Genomic DNA, 18,451 nt, shown 5'->3' with positions numbered 1-18,451 from the left:
AGAATATGATTTTTAATTTAATGTGTTAGTTGGGTTTTTGGTGCAGGAATGAGTTCATGAAGCTACAAGAGTGCCTGGGGCCAAGAGTCATGGTGGGTCCCTTCAAGGGGCAGAGAGCCAAAGGTTCTGTTGCAATTCCCCAGCCTCAGGAAGGTTCAGCCTTTGACAAGTAGCACAGCGAGAGGCCAGGAGCTTTGGTCTGAGCTAGGAAATGCACCAGGAAGAGAAGGAAGTATCTCTCAACTTGACCTCCAATTAACTGTACTATGACACCTTTACTTATCTTAACTAATCTTTATATTAAAAAGTTTGTCTTTTAATAATCTTCAGTTCTTTTGAATCCATTTTATAATTTAATAAATTTCTTTTTTGAATTATTAAAAAAATAATTTCCAAGAAGTAGAGGAAGCATTAGCAGTGAAAAACAAGGAAAGAACAAAAGTTGAAGTGATGCAGATATTAATGAGGAGAAGATAGTGTGCACATGACAAGAAAGAATGTGGCCAGAGCTCCTTAGAAAATATCTGAAGAAAAATTTCATCTCCCTCTCTGCTAATAACTTGAAAAACTTTCTTCTACTCAAGAAATCTCTCACTCACTGTATTGTGGTTTAAAGATTATATGGAAAGCAGTCTCAGCATTCTTAAACCATATTATTAAAATTGGTGTCTGAGTGTACTATAGTTGTTAGATACAAAAACCTATATCAAGATTTTGCCACTCCTGACCTCACCAGCAGCACTTGGTACTCACTGATTCTTGAACTCTTCCTTCATCTTCCAGGATACTTCTTTCCTGATGATCTGCCTGCCTCTCTGACTATAATTCCCCAAACATTTTCAGAAACACTTCAACCCTGTTTACAGCTTAAATGTTGTTATTTTCCAGGGTTCCATCTTGTTGGTAAATTTCAAATCTAATTTCACCTCATAAAAGTCTCTCTAGATATAGACCAGTGATTCTATTAGCCTAAGGGATAGCTGTTCATTTATATTTCTAGCAGGGCTCTTAAAGGCAGAAGCCATTATCCCTTCAACACCCCCCCCCTTCATCCTCTGCCATACACTGTTATCTCAGTGACTGGCATAATTTATCTACTCATTTAAGCCTGAACACAAGGAAGCCCTTTTTTCCTTATCGGTCTCCCTAAATCTAACCATACACAAAGTCACATGGGATTTTTGTCCTAAATCTCAAGTGACCAACATATCACAGTTTTATTGGGATGATCTAGGTTTTAAAATTGAAAGTCCTACCTCCCAGGAATCTCCTCAATCCTGGAAAAATCCATTTCCTCTGCCACTGACATAATTCAGGTCTTCATTATCCCCCTTCTAAATTATTGCTAACTACTCTGACACCTGTCTCTTCTATTTCAGGCTTAAATATCACACTGTTGCCAACATGACCATCCTTAAAACAAATCTGATCTTATCATGACAGCATAAAAGACCTTACTTGATCCTTACTGCTTATAGGTCAAAGTAAAAACTCCTGAAGAAAGCATAAAAGGCTGTTCATATTCTAGCCCCTCTTATCTTTACAGCTCTCCAGATTTATCTCTTGTTACTCTTGGGCTTATGCACTATTGATTTGGCCATACCTAACCTACTGTTTTCCAAGTATGTGGTTACTGAGCATTTATGACTCATTTTCTGAAAAAAAAAAACTGAGTCATCCTAAAATACCTACTTGAATATCATATTCTACATGAAGCCTTTCCCCAAATCTCTAATCAGAGGTAGTGCTCTCTCTTCTACCTTCCCATCAGTTCTGTGTTGTTGCCTTTATTCTTTTACTAAGGTAACATAATTATTTATCTTTTTTCTATTGATCTATGCCTCTCACTTGACTTTGAATTCCTCTAGATTAGGGAAAATCTTTTATTTTTATTCTTGCATCCTGAATGTCATGCACAGTGCCTTACCACAAAGTGATGGTGTGTGTATGGATGGATGTGTGTGTGTGTGTGAGTGTGTGTGTGTGTGTGTTTATGCACATGCGTGTGCATGCATATATATAATATTTGAGTTATTCTCGTACAGAGGAAGGTTACCAGAAAGTTTCCTAGTAAAAATAGAGAAGTCTCACAGTAAGAGCCTACAGTATTCATACTTTCTCAGTTCTGTCTTAAAATGATAATTTAGATGCTCAAGGGCACTTTCTTAGGGTCTCTGTAATAAAAAAAAAGTACATTCATGATTAGAGATTTTTAATTATTAGAAAATAAGATGTTATGCTGAGGAAAATGAAGTTTGAGTATGAAACTATCATAAAATAATTCTATAGCAGTGATAAAATGTTGGTTGTATGATAGAAATAATAAGTGTTGTAAAAACAACCATATAATTAGAAATTTGTGTACAAAACTGTACAAAAAGGAAAAATGTGATAATTCATAAAACAAAAAAATATTAGTTTTGACATAATACTATGCTCCTATTCATCCTTGTGCAGTATTTTGACTATGAACTTTGGTAACATAATATTCAGAAAAAAAGAAATAGTTGTTTTTCTTATGTACATTTTCTCCTGTAATATTAATTTCGTACTTTAGTACTGAGAATTTGGATTACACGATATCTAAATCAGTCTGGAAAAATTGTGTTACAAGTGTAGTGTTTAACGGTTATTTAAAAGTAGCCAAGAATTCACTTAGTAAAGGAAAATATTTTATGTGTTATTTTAAATCACTACAAATTTCTAAAAATGATTAAACAGATTTCTAAATTAACTCAAATAATATAAGCCTGATTTCCCAAAACATAATCATATCTAAACAAGAACAGGAATTTTATTAAATGTCTTTTAATTACATTTGATATTTTAAATTTTCTTGCAGGATTTTTCTACACCAGGAGTTCCAAAATCAAGCTACATTCAAAAAGAGAGACAACACATTGGTTATTCAAGTTCTGAAGAGCCAGTAATTCCTTATAGAATAGGACGTGTGCAGATGAAATCCAACTATTAAGTTCCCTGTAGAGAAAAATATATATGTACAATAAGATACATGATCATCTGATCATTTTTAAAGTATTCTTGTAACACCTTAAGAAAATATTATGATTTATCTGTGCTCTAAATACTTTACTTTTTTTTCTACATCAGTGTTTCCCTTTATATCTTGAACATTTCCTACCTGTCCTCTGTTCACAGAGGAAAATTTTCATCTCCAATATCCAACATCAATAACTTACCTGTTATAGCAGATCCATGTTACCTCCAAAATTTGACATAATACTTGTTTACTGATTCATGATATGTAACTTTGTAAAGTGCTCAGTGAGATGCATAATATATTGATTGCAAATTACAAAAAATACTGAGTACTTTTGTAAATTACAGTTATGGAATAAATCTCAAGAACTTCATCAAAGCATCAGTATATAACTAATGAATTATATTTGAAATATGCAATTTGATTATAAATTAATTCCTGAAAATTAAAATAAGAATGGATAAATGATTTCTATAAACTGAGTGTTTCAAAGAATGATTCCAAGATCTGGGTTCCTCCCTCCAATATTTCCTTTCTTCTTTTATTATTGTTGTCCCCTTTTATCCTTCCTTTCATTAGTTAGCACTTATCATGCCAACTAAGTACCAAGGACTGGTAAGTTACTAAGGTACAAAGATGAATCTGAGATAGTCCCTAGAGATTAGATTGGTAGAAGAGACAAAGACAAATATCAATTATTGGTCACACAGTGTGGCCAATGCAATGATAAAGATGTATATAAGAACCTAGGAAATCAAAGACTAACTAATAATAGGAAGAAGTATAAAGATAAAGGTGGAGGAAGAAGACCATTTTAATTAAGTGATGCTTAAGCTGTTGCAAGAAAATGAGTAGGAGTTGGCTTTATGAGGGTTTTGAGACAAAGAGAGTGAGTACACAGAGAGAATAGAGGTGAAAAACAAAATGGAGTATGAAGGCAATTATAAAAACTGTTGCAGCATAAAAGTGGAAAAGGGAATAAGATAAGCGGTGAGGCTGAGGAAGTGGCAAAGACTAGTTCTGGAGGGTCTTATATGCCATATTAAGGAAATTAGACTAAATATTAGTAGTGATAGAGTTCTGTAATAATCTGTTTTGTGACACTAGATACTTTATAAAGAAAAGAGGTTTATTTGGTCACAGTTGTGGAGGCTTTAGAGTATGGCCCCCTAATCTACTAAGCTCTGATAAGGATCTTCTAACATCACAACCTGTTTAATGCCATTGTGATGAAAGCATGTGCAAGAATGAGAAATCACATGGTGATGCAAGAATCCAGAGGCTGGGGAAGGGCCAGGCTTGTTATTCTTATAACAAATCATTCTTGAAGGACTAATATACTCTATGAGAGTGGCACTAATCCCTTCTAAATACCATCTTATATGACCTACCACCTTCCACTGGACCCTACCTCTTAAAGATTTCACCACCTTTATACTACCACACTGAAGGTCAAACCTCCAGCATTGTTAAAAAATATTTTTTAGTTGTCAATAGATCTTTAGTTTTTTAAAATTTATTTTTATGTGGTGTTGAGAATCAAACCCAGAGCCTCACACATGCTAGGCAAGCACTCTACCACTGAGCCATAACCCCAGCACAAACCTCCAGCATTTTAATCTATGGAGGATATGCTCAGACCATAGAAAGCTCCATTGAAAAGTTTTACACAATCATGGTCAGATATTATATTTTAGATGAACACTTTGATGACTGTGACAGTTGAAGGGATACAATATGGGAGTCAGGAAACCAGTTAGAAGTCAGAGATAATGGACTCAATAACTGAACCAATGGATAAGAATTGAGAGAAAAGGCCTATCAAAGTGATTTGGGGGAAGTATATTCAAAGAACATAGAGGCTCTTAAATGTCATAAACAAGAGGAAGAAATTATAGTTGAAAGTATTTTGTCACAGATATTCTGGGGCATAGGTCTTAACAGGTCAATAGGTCAATGATAAGGCTGGAAAATAATAGGCTAATGAAAGAACTGTAAGGATAGGAGCAGATGAATAACACTGTAGATCCATGACTTTCAGGTCAAGTGGGCAATTAACACTCTCCAAAATCTGACAATGAAATACGTCACTCTCCAATTCCACATGGTACTTATTTGACACCTTTCATTGAAGTTTGTCCCATTCCAACTCACCTCCATTCTCCACAGATGACCTCACCTTGTAATTTAAATAACAAACAAAACCCTTCAAATGCAAACACACAAATCCACAAGTAGTCCCACATTCATAACTTGTTTCAATATATCTCACACCCAATCTAAGAGTAATACTTTTGCTTTTTGTGTAAATTTCATTCTCCCCAGCATTTGCATTGGCCTTACTCTTACATCATTTGACCCTGTTTTTAAAATTATCAACTCTAATAATTGCAAATTCTTTATATCCTGTACTAATTTGTCAACCACTGATCCTTTTCTTCAACCATCTCTCTTTAATCCCCTGGGTGGAGGGGGCAGGAAGTAGAAGAGACAAAGTAGTTATCAAGTCTCAGTTCCCATACAACATAATTTGACACCAGTACCTGTCCCTTCTTACTTCCTAAATATATTTAAAATATGTCCAGTTTCACATCTTTATCTCTATCCACTCTGTCACTACCCTCATAAAAGACCTCACCATCATTCCCCTGGACAATTTTAACAGGCTTCTAGTTGATCTTCCCATATCCACACTTCCCTCTATCCAAACCTATTGCCACAGTGCAGCAAGCATAATATTTTAAAATGCAAACCTAATTTTGTTAAAAAAAAAACTCCTCCTTAGAATATTTTATATCTTCCATTTACCCTAGAAAAAACTTCAAATCCTTATAATAGGTTACAAAGTTCTCAAAGACTCTACAGTATGGGGTTTCTGTCTCTTTCTGCTTTTTTCCATCTCTCTCTCTCTCTCTCTCTCTCTCTCTCTCTCTCTCTCTCTCTATATATATATATATATATATATATATATATATATATATATATATATGATGTGTCTGTTTCTATGTGTTAGTGTATAATTTCCTATAATACAACTGCAAAATGCTTCACATGCATTATCTTATGACATGTTTATACCTTCCCTGTGAGTTGGGTACTATTATTTTCCCTAATAACTAATGAGGAAATTGAGGCTTTGAGTGATTTATTAACTCGTTCAAAGCCACAAAATTAGTATCAGAGCCAGAATTCAAGCACAACTATCCTGACTACAAAGTTTATAGCTAGTGCAGTATGTATTTTCCAGTTTATTAACATACCACTCTCAATCTTGCCAAATGTTCTAGTCATACTGGATCTGGAATTTTTCTTTTAGGGCTTTCATACATGTAGTATCCTCTATCTGGATAACCCAATGAGAAACACATTCCTGACATTCAGATGCTGCTTCTATGGAAGATGTGACCACCTAAGAGAAAATGTCTAAATTGATCTGGCCCTGAAAGAGTTCATGGCTGGCTTAATGTTTTTCTATGAAAGTTACAGAGTCTGGAACATGAATAGATTTCAGGTTGTTAAAAGCTTCCTTTACTCATACTGAAAGACTTACAGGGCCAGACTTTGGGGGTAAGACTTCTGTAGGATTTTAATACTATACAAAAGCAGACTCTAGCTGGCTCCTGTATGTTTAATCAGAAATATACCTTGGGTGTTCAGAGCATCAGACTATTTCTCTCTCTCTCTCTCTCTCTCTCTCTCTCTCTCTCTCTCTCTCTCTCTGCTGGGGATTGAACACAGGGCCTTGTGCATGTGATGCAAGCACTCTTCCAACTGAGCTATATCCCAGCCCCAGAGTATTGGTCTCTTAATGTTGATGCTGACATAACAACAGAGTCTGGGTTCTGTCTGTGTTCATTAAAGAGCTCTCAAATTGTCAAAGGATTCTACTGTTAAGTTCTGACATCATAATAAGAAAAGATCCAGGATAGTCAAAAGCATAGTCTATATGTAAGGGATGATCTAGCATGGTGGTTAGCAGTGTAAAGGACTCTGTAGACAGCCTCCTGAATTAAAATCCCAGCTTCTCCACTTACTAGCTGTGTGACATTAGGCAAGTGATGAATCCTTTATGCCTCAGTTTCATCCTCTCCACAGTGAGGAAAATACTATGTACTTCATAGGTTAGTTGTGAGGATTAAATTGACCAAGACATATAAAGCACTTAAAATAGCACTCAGAAAAAAGTAACCAAAAAATCATAGCTATTGGCTGCTACGAATTAATATGGGAATAAGGCTTATATGAACAAAGGCTTCTTCTGCTGGCACTCCAAGAAAGAAATTCCATGTTTGATCTTATAGTACATGCTTGATTATAGCTGCCTTAGCTGACTTTTCCAAACTTTTCTTCTACCTCTCTTTCTCTTTTTAAAATTCTGACTATTCTTCTGATATATGATACCTGGACTGCCTGTTTAATTAATTATGTGATCAGGCCTGCTTGTTGACTCCTACACCTATCTCATCATGACAAAGGCAATTTCGTTTACAACTCCTTCCTATTAGGCACAAGGATGAGTTTGATTTGACTTTCTGACATTACCAAACATGATCACAAGTCTTTGTTCCTCATGACTAAAGGAGAGAGACAAAATTAGCAAAGATAACAGTATGTTTATGGACTAAGTACCCCCATAGTTTCTCAGCCAAGAAAGAATTTTTACTACACTCTTAAAAGAATGAACACTTCACTTTATATTACTTTTCTAGGCAGAAGTATCTAGCTAAGATTATTTTAATTTTATCCATAATAGTTCTTCTTTTAGCACTATCCTTGAAATAGCTACAACTTTATAGTCTTTTATACAAATTTGTTCATGCTGAATTCTGTAGGAATATTCATACCTTATGGGATTTTTAACAGTTTCAGAGGAATTTTCCCTTCCTCCTGTACTCTTAAACATTTATCTTAATAGATGCTTTGAGCATACTGTATGCATAATTATGAATGGTTTATGCAGCATGTTTAAGGTTTGTGATTTCATATCTAATTGAGATACACAGTAAGAATATTTTCTAATTATAATAAAATAATATTTTATCTTAAGACTTAGCCCATTTCCTAGCCCCTGACATTTATATTACTGACACTTATAATCTAGAAACATACTAAGATTAGGTGAATGCTTGGATAAAATTTTATTATAAAAAGGATATATTGAATAAGACATACTAGGGATTGCAGAGATGTCATTAAAGGCCAAGAGAATCATATCTGCAAACATAGGACCAGAGAGAGAGGAGAGGTCAAGTTCTCAGTGTCCTCCTCTCTAAAATGAAGGGGAAAGATAAAATGACTTTTCAGTTCCCTTCTAAGACATATATAAATCCTGAAGGATATGTCAAAAGTTTCTAGAACAAGATCCAGAAAGTGGGTTAGATCTAGGAAGAATTTAGCAGAGATTAAGAACCCAGGCCTATTGACTGGGTAACAAAAATCCTAGAACAAAGAGTCAGAGCAACAAAATGTTACTAATTATTGGATCTAAGTGATAGACACAGGTCATCAACAATAAAAAAGAAGTTTGATACTGAGCCAAAATCTTTTTAGAAAGGAGCTTACAACAGGCTTCCTGCACAGGTGTCTTGGTCAGCTTTTTTGTTACTGTGACTAAAGGACCCTAACAGAACAACTGTAAAGGAGGAAAAGTTTATTTTGGAGCTCACAGTTTCAGAGGTCTTAGTCCATAGAGAGCTGGCTCCATTCCTCAGGGCTCCAGGTGAGGCACAACATAATGATGGAAGAGTGTGGCAGAGGGAAACAGCTCACATAATGATAAGAAAGCAGAGTGCAGGATACAAATATAGGACCCAAAGCCATCCCACAATTTCCACCTCCCCCAGCCACACCCTACTACTTCAATTACTACTCATTTAATCCCTATCAGGGGATTAATGCACTGATTGGGTTAAGGCTCTTATAACCCAATCATTTCTTCTCTGAGCCTTCTTGAATTATTTCGCACATGAAACTTTGGGGGACACCACATCTAAACCATAACATTCATCCTCTGGCAGGCAAAAGCTCATACTCATCTTACAATGCAAAATACATTTAGTCCATTCCCAAGAGTCCCCATAGTTTGAGCAGTTCCAAGATTGGTCAAAGTTCAAGTCCAAAGCTTTCTCTGAGGCTCAAGGCAATCTCGCATTTTGATCTCCTGTAAAATTAAAGGAATTTACAAATATCCAATATAGAATGGTACAGAATAAACATTTCAATTCACAAAATTAGGGGCACAGAAAGAAGGTATGGGACCAAAGCAAGACTGAAATCCAGCTGTAGCTCCATGTGTGGCATCTGGGGTATATGGAATCATGATGCTCTCTCTAAAGGACTTGTGTAGCTCCTGTGGCCTTTTTGAGGCTGCCCAAGTGATATTTCTGTTGGCTTGTCTCTGTTCAATTCCTGCAGCTTTCCTAAGATGATGTCCCATGTTACTGGCAGTTTTTAAACTTGGGGGTCTCCACTGCAGCTTTGGCTTCCTCCTTACATCTCCACATTTTGGCTTCTCAGGGGGTGCCCACAGGGACTCTGACCCTGCTGCACTTTGCCTGGCCTCCCAGGGCCTCCTTTGAAATCTTGGTGGAAGCCTCCAAGACCCCCTAACTCCAGCATCCTACATTCCTACAGAACCAGCACCACATGGTTGATGTCAAGGTTTGCCACTATCTGGAGCAGTAGCCAAGCCTCCAGAGATCTTTGCTGCAGCAACCTCTGAGTGCCTAGGTAGCTGAGCGCATTGAAAAAAAACTTCCTAGGCCCCTTGTGCAAGAGTGCCCCACGGGTCTCTACACAGGAAGAGACTTGTATGCATATCCTTGAGCTAGAGACCAGTGTGGTCTTGTCAGTTCCTAAGATGCCCTCAAGCCATCTTTCTTGTCTCTAAGCAAACAAAGTCTTTAGCATCTCTTCAATGGTGGTAAAGTCTTTAACAATTCCAACTCTTCCATCTTCATGTTCTGCCTCACCTGGAACCCTGAGGAATGGAGCCAGCTCTCTATGGACTAAGACCTCTGAAACTAAGGAAGCCCTAGTTTTACTCAGACCTTTAAAGTCCAAGTTTTCCAAATCTTTCTGCTCTGCTTTCTGCTCCTGATTATCATAATAAATTTGGCTAAAAGCTTCCAGCAGTACCCATGCCACCTCCTTAATGCTATGCTAGGAAGTTGCTCAGCGCTTCAGCAACCCTCAGTTCAATTCCCAGTACCAACAAACAAACAAACAGAAACATAAATAGGGAAACAACAGACTCTTTAACAGTGGTAGGAAATTGGATATTCATATAGAAAATAATGAAACTGAAACTTTTTTTACAGCATGCACCAAAATAAATTTAAAATGGATTAAACATTTAATCATAAAATCTGAAACTGTAAAACTCATAGGAGGAAATAAGGGCAAAGTTCTGTGATATTTGTCCCAGCAATGATTTCTTAGATATGAGACCAAAAGCACAAGCAATAAAAGCCAAAGTGAACAAGTGAGACTACATTGAACAAAAATGTTTCTGAACAACAAAGGAAACAATAAACAGAGTAGACAGTAAACCTACTGAGTGGGAGACAATATTCTCAGATCTACTAAGGTTAATCTTCAAAATATACAATGAACTATGACTCACTAGCAAAAAAATAAAAACTAAAATGAAATAAAATGACCTAATTAAAAAGTGGGCAAAGAACTTGAATAAACATTTTTTTCAAGAACTATATACAGAAGGTCAATAAATACATAAAAAGATGCTCAACAACACCAATCCTCCAGGAAATGCAAATCAAAACCAAAGTGAAAAATAATCCCACTTCTGCATCTGTTAGCATTGCTGTTATCAAAACATCAGAAGATAGCAAGTGCTGGCAAGGATGTGAGGAAGGACACTTATATGTTGTTAGTGAAAAGGTAAATTAGTACAACCATCATAGAAGGCAGTATGGAGTTTCCTCAGAAAATTGAAAATAAAACTACAGATGATCTGATCTACAATTCAAATTCTGAGTATATATCCAAAAGAATTGAAATAAGGATCTGGAAGAGATATCCACACTACCATGCTTACTGCAGCACTGTTCACAATAGCCAAAATTTGAAAACAATTTGTAAGTCCAACTAATAATGAACGGGTAAAAAAGGTGATACATAGATACATTGGGATACTTGCTATTAAAATGAAGGCAATTCTGCAATTTGTGATAAGTGAGAATCATAGATTATATTATTCTTATTAAAATAAGACAGACACTTGAAAAACAATCTTTTGAGTCACTAGGATTGAAGGTATGTGCCATCACACATTGCTTTTTATTTATATATCATGGTAAACAAACTTAACATGAGATCAACTCCCATAACATGTATTTAAATTTACAGTACAGTATATTAATTAAAGAAACAGTACTGTAAAGAATATTTCTATGACTTACTCATCTTGTTAACTGAAATGTTATACCCACTCATCAACAACTCACCATTTCCCATTACTCTCACCCCGGCTTACCCTTGCCTCTTTCAGTCCCCATTTACTACCCTAATTATCTCTCCTACATTTTCATAAGTGCACTTTCTTTTTTCTTTTTATTCTCTAACTTCATGCGTGATGGAAAATAGGTGACACTTGTATTTCTGAGCCTGGCTTATTTCAATTAACTTAATGCTTTTTAATTTTATTAATTTTCCTGCAAATGACATCATTTCATTCTTCTTTATGGCTGAATAAAACTCCATTCTCTCTCTCTCTCTCTCTCTCTCTATATATATATATATATATATATATATATATATATATATACTATATATAAAATATGAATTCTGTCCATCCCTTCTTCTGTTGATGAACACCTAAACAGATTTCATAACTTGTCTATTGTAAATTGTGTTGTAATAAACACAGAAATGCATGTATCTCTAGAGTATGCTGTCTTTAATTACTTTGAATAAATATGGAAGAACAATATGACTGGATCATATAGTAGTTCCATTTTTGGGGGGGGTTGTTGATAGACCTTTATTTTATTTATTTATATGTGGTGCTGAGAATTGAACCCAGTGCCTCACATGTGCTGGGCAAGTGCGCTACCACTAAGCCACAACCCCAGACCTTCATTTTTAATTTTTTTGAAGAACTTCCATAATGGTTTCCATAGTATTTCATGTTTCATTCACTGATTATCTTGCTTGGGTCTGTTATTTCATTTGCGCTTGTAAAATGGTAATTGGCTACATTTACTAATGGTACTTCTTGAAAAACAAACAAAAAAGTTGTCTAATCCAACTAATCCTATTTATTCATCTTGAAATTGTTTGTACAGGAAAAGCAGAATAAAATGGTGTGTATTTTTCATTGTTAATTGTCGGAATATAGAGATGATGTTTTATATATAAAAGGAAAATGGCAAACATTGATGTTTTTCTTTGGGAATGGGAGGATTTCTCTAGTATTTATCCTTACTCAGCTCATAATTTTTATATATTTGATATGTTGCCATCATTCCAAGGAACTGTTATTTTTATGATTAAGTATACTTTGGCCATGATCACATTAGTCTTAATGGTTTCTTTGCTCTCTGACAACAAAATGACACACTCTCATCATATTTATTTCTTACCTGAATTCTGGAATTAGCTATTTCCCCCAAGGAGTTCTGGTACTTTTTGTATGGGATGATATTTACAGGCTTTTGTGTGTCATTTTATATTTTTTATTATGGACTATTTTAAGGAAAAACTGTATTCTTCAGTGGTAACTTAAATTAAATTTTTTATACTTTTATTTAAACAAGAACAACAGTAGAGCAATGTAGATATGCTTTGGGCTTATGATGTTTTTACAATTATAAAACCAAACAATAAATAGCAAAACTAATAAATTAACAGTATTAATTTAATATTATATATTATATTATTTTGCTGAAACAAAAATGCAGCTCACCACATGAATATGACTCTGCGATGGCATATTGATTGTGGCTTTCCTTATTGTATGCTATGGGATGACTCACTTCCCCCACCACTCTATGAAGAAATTATATTCTGTACAGCACACCTGGTGGAACCATATAATTTACAAATGAAGTCTGATGCCTTTATTTCAAATCATCCCAGGACAATTAAATCAGTACTGTCTGGTGATAGTGTGCCTGTAAATACAAATACAAATGTGAGTATTGGTACTGTAAAACTGTATTCAGTAATAAGGTGGTCTACATTTATTTTGGATTATCTTCTTACGAGTCGTGAAGACTACAGAGAAAGTAAGAAGGAGGGAAAGTTTTCATAGAGGAAGCTGAGATAAAATTTAGTATAGTTGATGATAAACTGTGACTCCATAGTCATGTTAGAATAGGTGCCTAGATAGACATGAGTAAGGGAAGTGGGGAAAGGAAATTCAGGCTCTGTCCCTGGCTGGCACCCATCTGAATGTTGCACTTCTGAGGGACTGCTTTCTTGTGGCCAGATAGCTATTGGTCAACTTGGAGAAAATGGCTGAAGTCTATGCTGGAAATTTTACATTGTAGCGAAATTGGCACAGGTGCAGCACTAAGTCATGGCAGGAAACTGTAATAACCCCAACCCACATTCATAATGTATGGGGGAGGGTCCCAGACAAAATTTAAAGACTTGCCTGGCAGGAAACCCCATATCCCTTCCCCTCTTGGAGGAGGCCTGCTCTATGTCTGAGCTTATTTTCATCTCACTAAAAAAAACTCTTTATGTTTTTTCTAAGTGTGTCTCTTGACAAATCTTTGTTTCATAAAGACAGGAGTTGAGGAAAATCTCCATCTGGTAACAATATAAGGAAGAAGAGCTAACAGTATTTGGTGTCTAAATGTCCCATAATACACAACTTTTAGTTGGCTAAGATTCGAAAAGAGAAGTAGAGGGGATGAAGGTATCAAGTTACAAAACCAAGAAAACTATAAATTAAATTGATTTATAGCACCTTATTAATATTATTGGTCTTGTAGCTACTGTGCAACTGCAGAAATTCTAAAGCATGGATATAAAACAGCACTATTCTTAAAATAGCATAAACTGCCTTGCTTAATAGTTTTTCCATAAGGTAGTTAGTTTCCTATACATATTGAACAAATACCCAAAAGGCATGTGTGAATGGTCTTCCCCACTGTTGCTAGCTAGAATTATAACTATCCTGTCCTTACTTAGGTGCCATGAGATCTAATAGCAATTGACAGCAAAGTTTAAGCAGAGTAGTGAGATATTAATCTTGTTATACAAGTTAACTCTGTGTTGCTGTAGATTCTACACTGCAAAAGATATTAAGTGGAAAATGAATGGAGCTGCTAAGCAAGATAAGCCAAACCCCAAAAACCAAAGGCCTGGAATGTTTTCTCTGGTAAGCAGATATTAATCCATAATGGAAGGAGTAGGGAAGAATGAAGGAACTTTGGATTGTGCAGAGGGGAGTACAGGGAGGGGAGGGGTTGCCTCGATGGGAAGGACAGTGAAATGAGACGGACATTATTAACATTATTATCCTATATACATGTATGGTTATGCTACCAGTGTGATTCTGCACCATGTTCAGCCAGAGGAAGTAGAAGTTGTGCTCCATTTGTGTACAATGTGTCAAAATGCATTCTACTGTCATTTATAAGTAACTAAAACAAATTAAAAATTAAATTTAAAAAAAGAAAAAGAGAGGCTGGGGTTGTGGCTCAGTGGTAGAGCATTTGCTTGGCATGTGTGAGGCACTGGTTTCAATTCTCAACACCATATGTAAATAAGTAAATAAGTAAAGGTTCATCAACAACTAATAAAAATATTTTAAAAAGTAAAGAAAAAAGAAAGAAAAGAAAAAAAAGAGATATCAAGTGGAGTAGAGAGACTTTTAGGAAAGATATGAGTCAGAAGAGATTATAACAGTCAGATTTGTCCAGAGCCTCAACTGAAGTGAGAAAGGAATGGGGAAGCTCAATTTGAGATATTTTTCTGATTTGGTGATATTTTTAAAATTTTGGCATTTTTTTGAATATAGGAACACAGAGGGTTAGCAGAGTGCTATAATAATGAAGGTAAGAAAGAATGTGTGAAGGGAAAGCAAGAGATGGGCGAGCGAGAAATTAAAGATAATGAAAGACAGAGACCAGGCAGAGATACAAATAAAGATACAAATAAAGCTGACAAATAAAGGCCATCTCTCTACAGGAGAGAGAGGCCCCAAGATGTTCGGGTTTTCAGCTTTTGTAGAGTAGGGTTTTGGAGTTGGAGTTGTGGTGTTACGGGATAGGCTGGGGTGCTTGCATCAGAGCTAGGCAGGTGGGGGTATAGCAAAGGATTTGCAATTTGCCTTAGGTGGATGGTACAGTAGGGCTTTCCAGAGCAAAGGGGTCCTGTCCTTTTGGGATTGGCTTAGGGTTATGGTACCATGGGGTAGGTCAATAATGGGGGTGGGGGTAGTTCGGTAAGCATAGGAAAAGGAAACATAAGATGGTGATTAACATTAAGATGGCTGCTTGAATGTTAAATCAATACCCTAAAATTGTTAGTGAATCTGAACAAAGTAATAATATTAGGAAGTGGGGGAAATGTTCAATCACACAGATATTAGGGAAGTAGAATTCTCAGGATATTTTGAATGACCAGATGTTTGGAGAGAAAAAAGAGAAAGGATGATCTTCAAGTTTTAAAAATTATCTACCACAGTGTAAAATTCACAAAGATGTTTTATATAAAAACTCTACAACTTTCTTTTCTTAGCTATCTGTTGGAATTGTCACTAGGAGTATAGGAACACAGAGGGACTACTTAGCAGAGTGATATAGGAGAAGACCATTAAGTAGTGTTTGCCAGGATATAAAATATGGAAATACATTTCATGCATGGGAATAAACTCATAAAATACCTTTCTTCATCTAGGAAGGAAAATAAAAGTATAAATGAATGACAGCTACTAGAATGGTAAAACTATGGTCCACACACCACATATGTACTGCTACCTGGTTTGTTTGTTTGTTTCTTTTTTTTTATGGCCTGTAACTAAGAATGTTTTTTACAGTTTCAAATAGTTAAAAAAACTTCAAGGAAGAATAATTTTAATGACACAAAAACATGAAATAAAATCCTAATGTTAGTGTTCATGAATAAAATTCTATTGTATAACAGCCATACTCACTTGTATATATCATCTATGGCTGCTTTGAGCCTACTATGGCAGAGTAGAGTAGTTGTGATAAGGATATTTTACTAGGATAGTAGTGGTATTTTACTAGGCTAGCCCAGCGGTAGAGCACTTATGCAGCGTGTGAGGTCCAGGATACTATCCTCCCCCCCGCCCCCCGCCCATTTAAAAATTACTTGTTACTATATATTTACAAAATTAAAACATTTGCTGCCTGGCCATTTAAAGTTTATTACCTCCTGTACTGATATGAGACAGATCTTGTACTAGTGCTTTCACATTTTGTCTTCTAGATAATCCACAATAATAACATATTTTATTTCTAAATATTCAAATTATTTATACACAGGTAATGAGTTCCTCTTAAAGGATTGTATCCTTTCCCCACTAAAATACTGCTATCAATTTCAATATGATTCTAGAATTGAATATAAATTGTCAGAATAAAAGATAATTTACAAATGCAACCTAGTCCCTACCAACCTTTCAGTCATATCTCTTCACTCTTTTCTCCACCCCTCCTCCACACAATTTCTCACTGTTCTCCATATGTTGACAAAAACTGAAAGTGACACGTTCAAGAAATATTTAGTGTTCACTGCATTTAGGTCCCTCGTCCTCCTTTCCCTTCCTTGCTTTTAAGTCTACTTTCTTCATTACTGTCTACCATTAGGAAACATAAAAGGAATGAAGGGAAAGAGGAAGGGAAACAGCAAAACACAGTTTTCTTTTCTTTCTTTCTTTTTTCTTTTCTTTTTTTTTTTTTGGTAGATATGAACACCTCTTATCTCTGGTCTGGTCAGCCTGATTTGTCAAATCCTCGAGGGTTGGACCATTTTTTTTTTTTTAACGCCATCCAATATCTATTAAAGGTTCAAGGAGTGGTCATTCTGTCATTGATTTTCCCCTCCCCACCCTCTTCATCTCCCTTGGGAAACCTGGAAAACGGAAAATCCTGCCACAGAAACTCCTCAGGGGCGCGCCAAGATCTGGGCTTGCGCATTTGGATTCGACCAGCGCTGCATCCCCCGCGGCAAGTCCGCGGGGTCTCCAAGCACAAACCGAGCGCGGGCTCTTCAATCTCCCGCGCGCGCGCGCGCCTGCGCGCGCTCCCTCCATGGCCCCCTACCCTGCAGCAAGGGTAGCGTGACGTAATGCAACCTCAGCATGTCAGCAGCGATATAAAGGAGAACAAGGCGACGCGCCTCCCAGTCGCAGAGTAGCTTGTGATTGGCTCAGGCTGCGGAACCTCGGAAACCTTAATGTGAGGACCTTACGGATCCACAGCTGCCGCCCCCCGCAGCAATCTACATCACGGTCCTAGTCCGACTGGCGGCGGCGGCGGCGGCGTTGGCGGTGGCGGCAGCCGCAGGTAAGGAGACTACTGAGGAGAAACTAGAGGGACCCGGGTCCGCCGTGTTCAGTGCCTCTTGTGTGAGGGGAGGAGAAGCTCACACCCAGTATACAGTGTAGGGAGAAGGGAACAATGGAAGTGGCGTCTAGTCCCTAGGCTTTCCTCACCCTCATGCGAACAGTCTTCCCAGCGGCAGGCAGGGGCTGGAGAATTTGAAGAAAGCAGGGGTCCCCCCCCAACCCCACGACACACATATAAACACACAGCCAATCTCTTCTTACCCTAGGCCAGAGCCTCAGAGAACTAAAGCCGTCGTTGAGGCCGTCGGTGGTTTAGGGTGACGGGAAAATGGCGGAAAACAAAACGATGAAGTGAAGAATGCGGCGTCCCCTTGACATTTTTCTCTCAGCGACCCCCCACCATGTTCCTTTCAGTCCCCCCCCCCCAGTGTCGCTTCTGTCCCCTGCCCAGGCTGCTGGTGACCTTTGGAATGCGTGAGGGATAGCAGCATTTGAGAGGAAGTGGCACTCAATCGGGCATTTTAGGGAATAGGGAGTAGAGAGCCTTCACAGCCCGCGAGGGGGGTGCTGTGTGCGGCAACTGTCGCCTCCACTAAAACACCACCATTTTGGTTCCCAGCCGTCTCCCACGTAGCAGGGCAGAGGGAGCGGGAGGAGGCTGAGGAGCTGGGCAGCACGGCGTGGGTAGTGTCGGTGGCGACCGCTGCGCCAAGTGAGAAGAAGGAGGAGGGGAGGAAAAGATATTCTTGTCTCGTCGGTCTCTTCATTTCCAGGGCGAAGGTTGTCTCCTTCGGTTTAAGATCCAAGACTGATGGGTAATATCCGAAAGGGCACGTGTATGCGTTCTGCTTGAAATGATTGAAACTTGGCATGGTCGTGGGAAAGGGAGACTTATGCGGGAAGAGGGCTGCGTCCAAAGCTGCAATACTGCTACTTGC

General features: G+C 37.3%; 1 protein-coding gene across 1 annotated transcript in view; it reads left to right on the top strand.

The window, feature by feature from the left end:
* The window catches only part of LOC113199933 (uncharacterized), a 95,460-nt gene extending 77,848 nt beyond the window's left edge, over positions 1 to 17,612 (top strand). The window contains exons 7-8 of the mRNA XM_026413119.1: positions 2,843 to 2,926; positions 17,427 to 17,612. Coding sequence (XP_026268904.1) covers positions 2,843 to 2,926; positions 17,427 to 17,612 — 270 coding nt within the window. The remainder of the gene's footprint in view (positions 1 to 2,842; positions 2,927 to 17,426) is intronic.
* Positions 17,613 to 18,451: the final 839 nt, after the last annotated feature.

The sequence above is a fragment of the Urocitellus parryii genome, chromosome X, assembly GCF_045843805.1.
Source record: "Urocitellus parryii isolate mUroPar1 chromosome X, mUroPar1.hap1, whole genome shotgun sequence".
Taxonomy (NCBI): Eukaryota; Metazoa; Chordata; class Mammalia; order Rodentia; family Sciuridae; genus Urocitellus; species Urocitellus parryii.
Note: the sequence above shows the minus strand (reverse complement) of the source record. Positions and strands in the feature narration are given on the sequence as shown.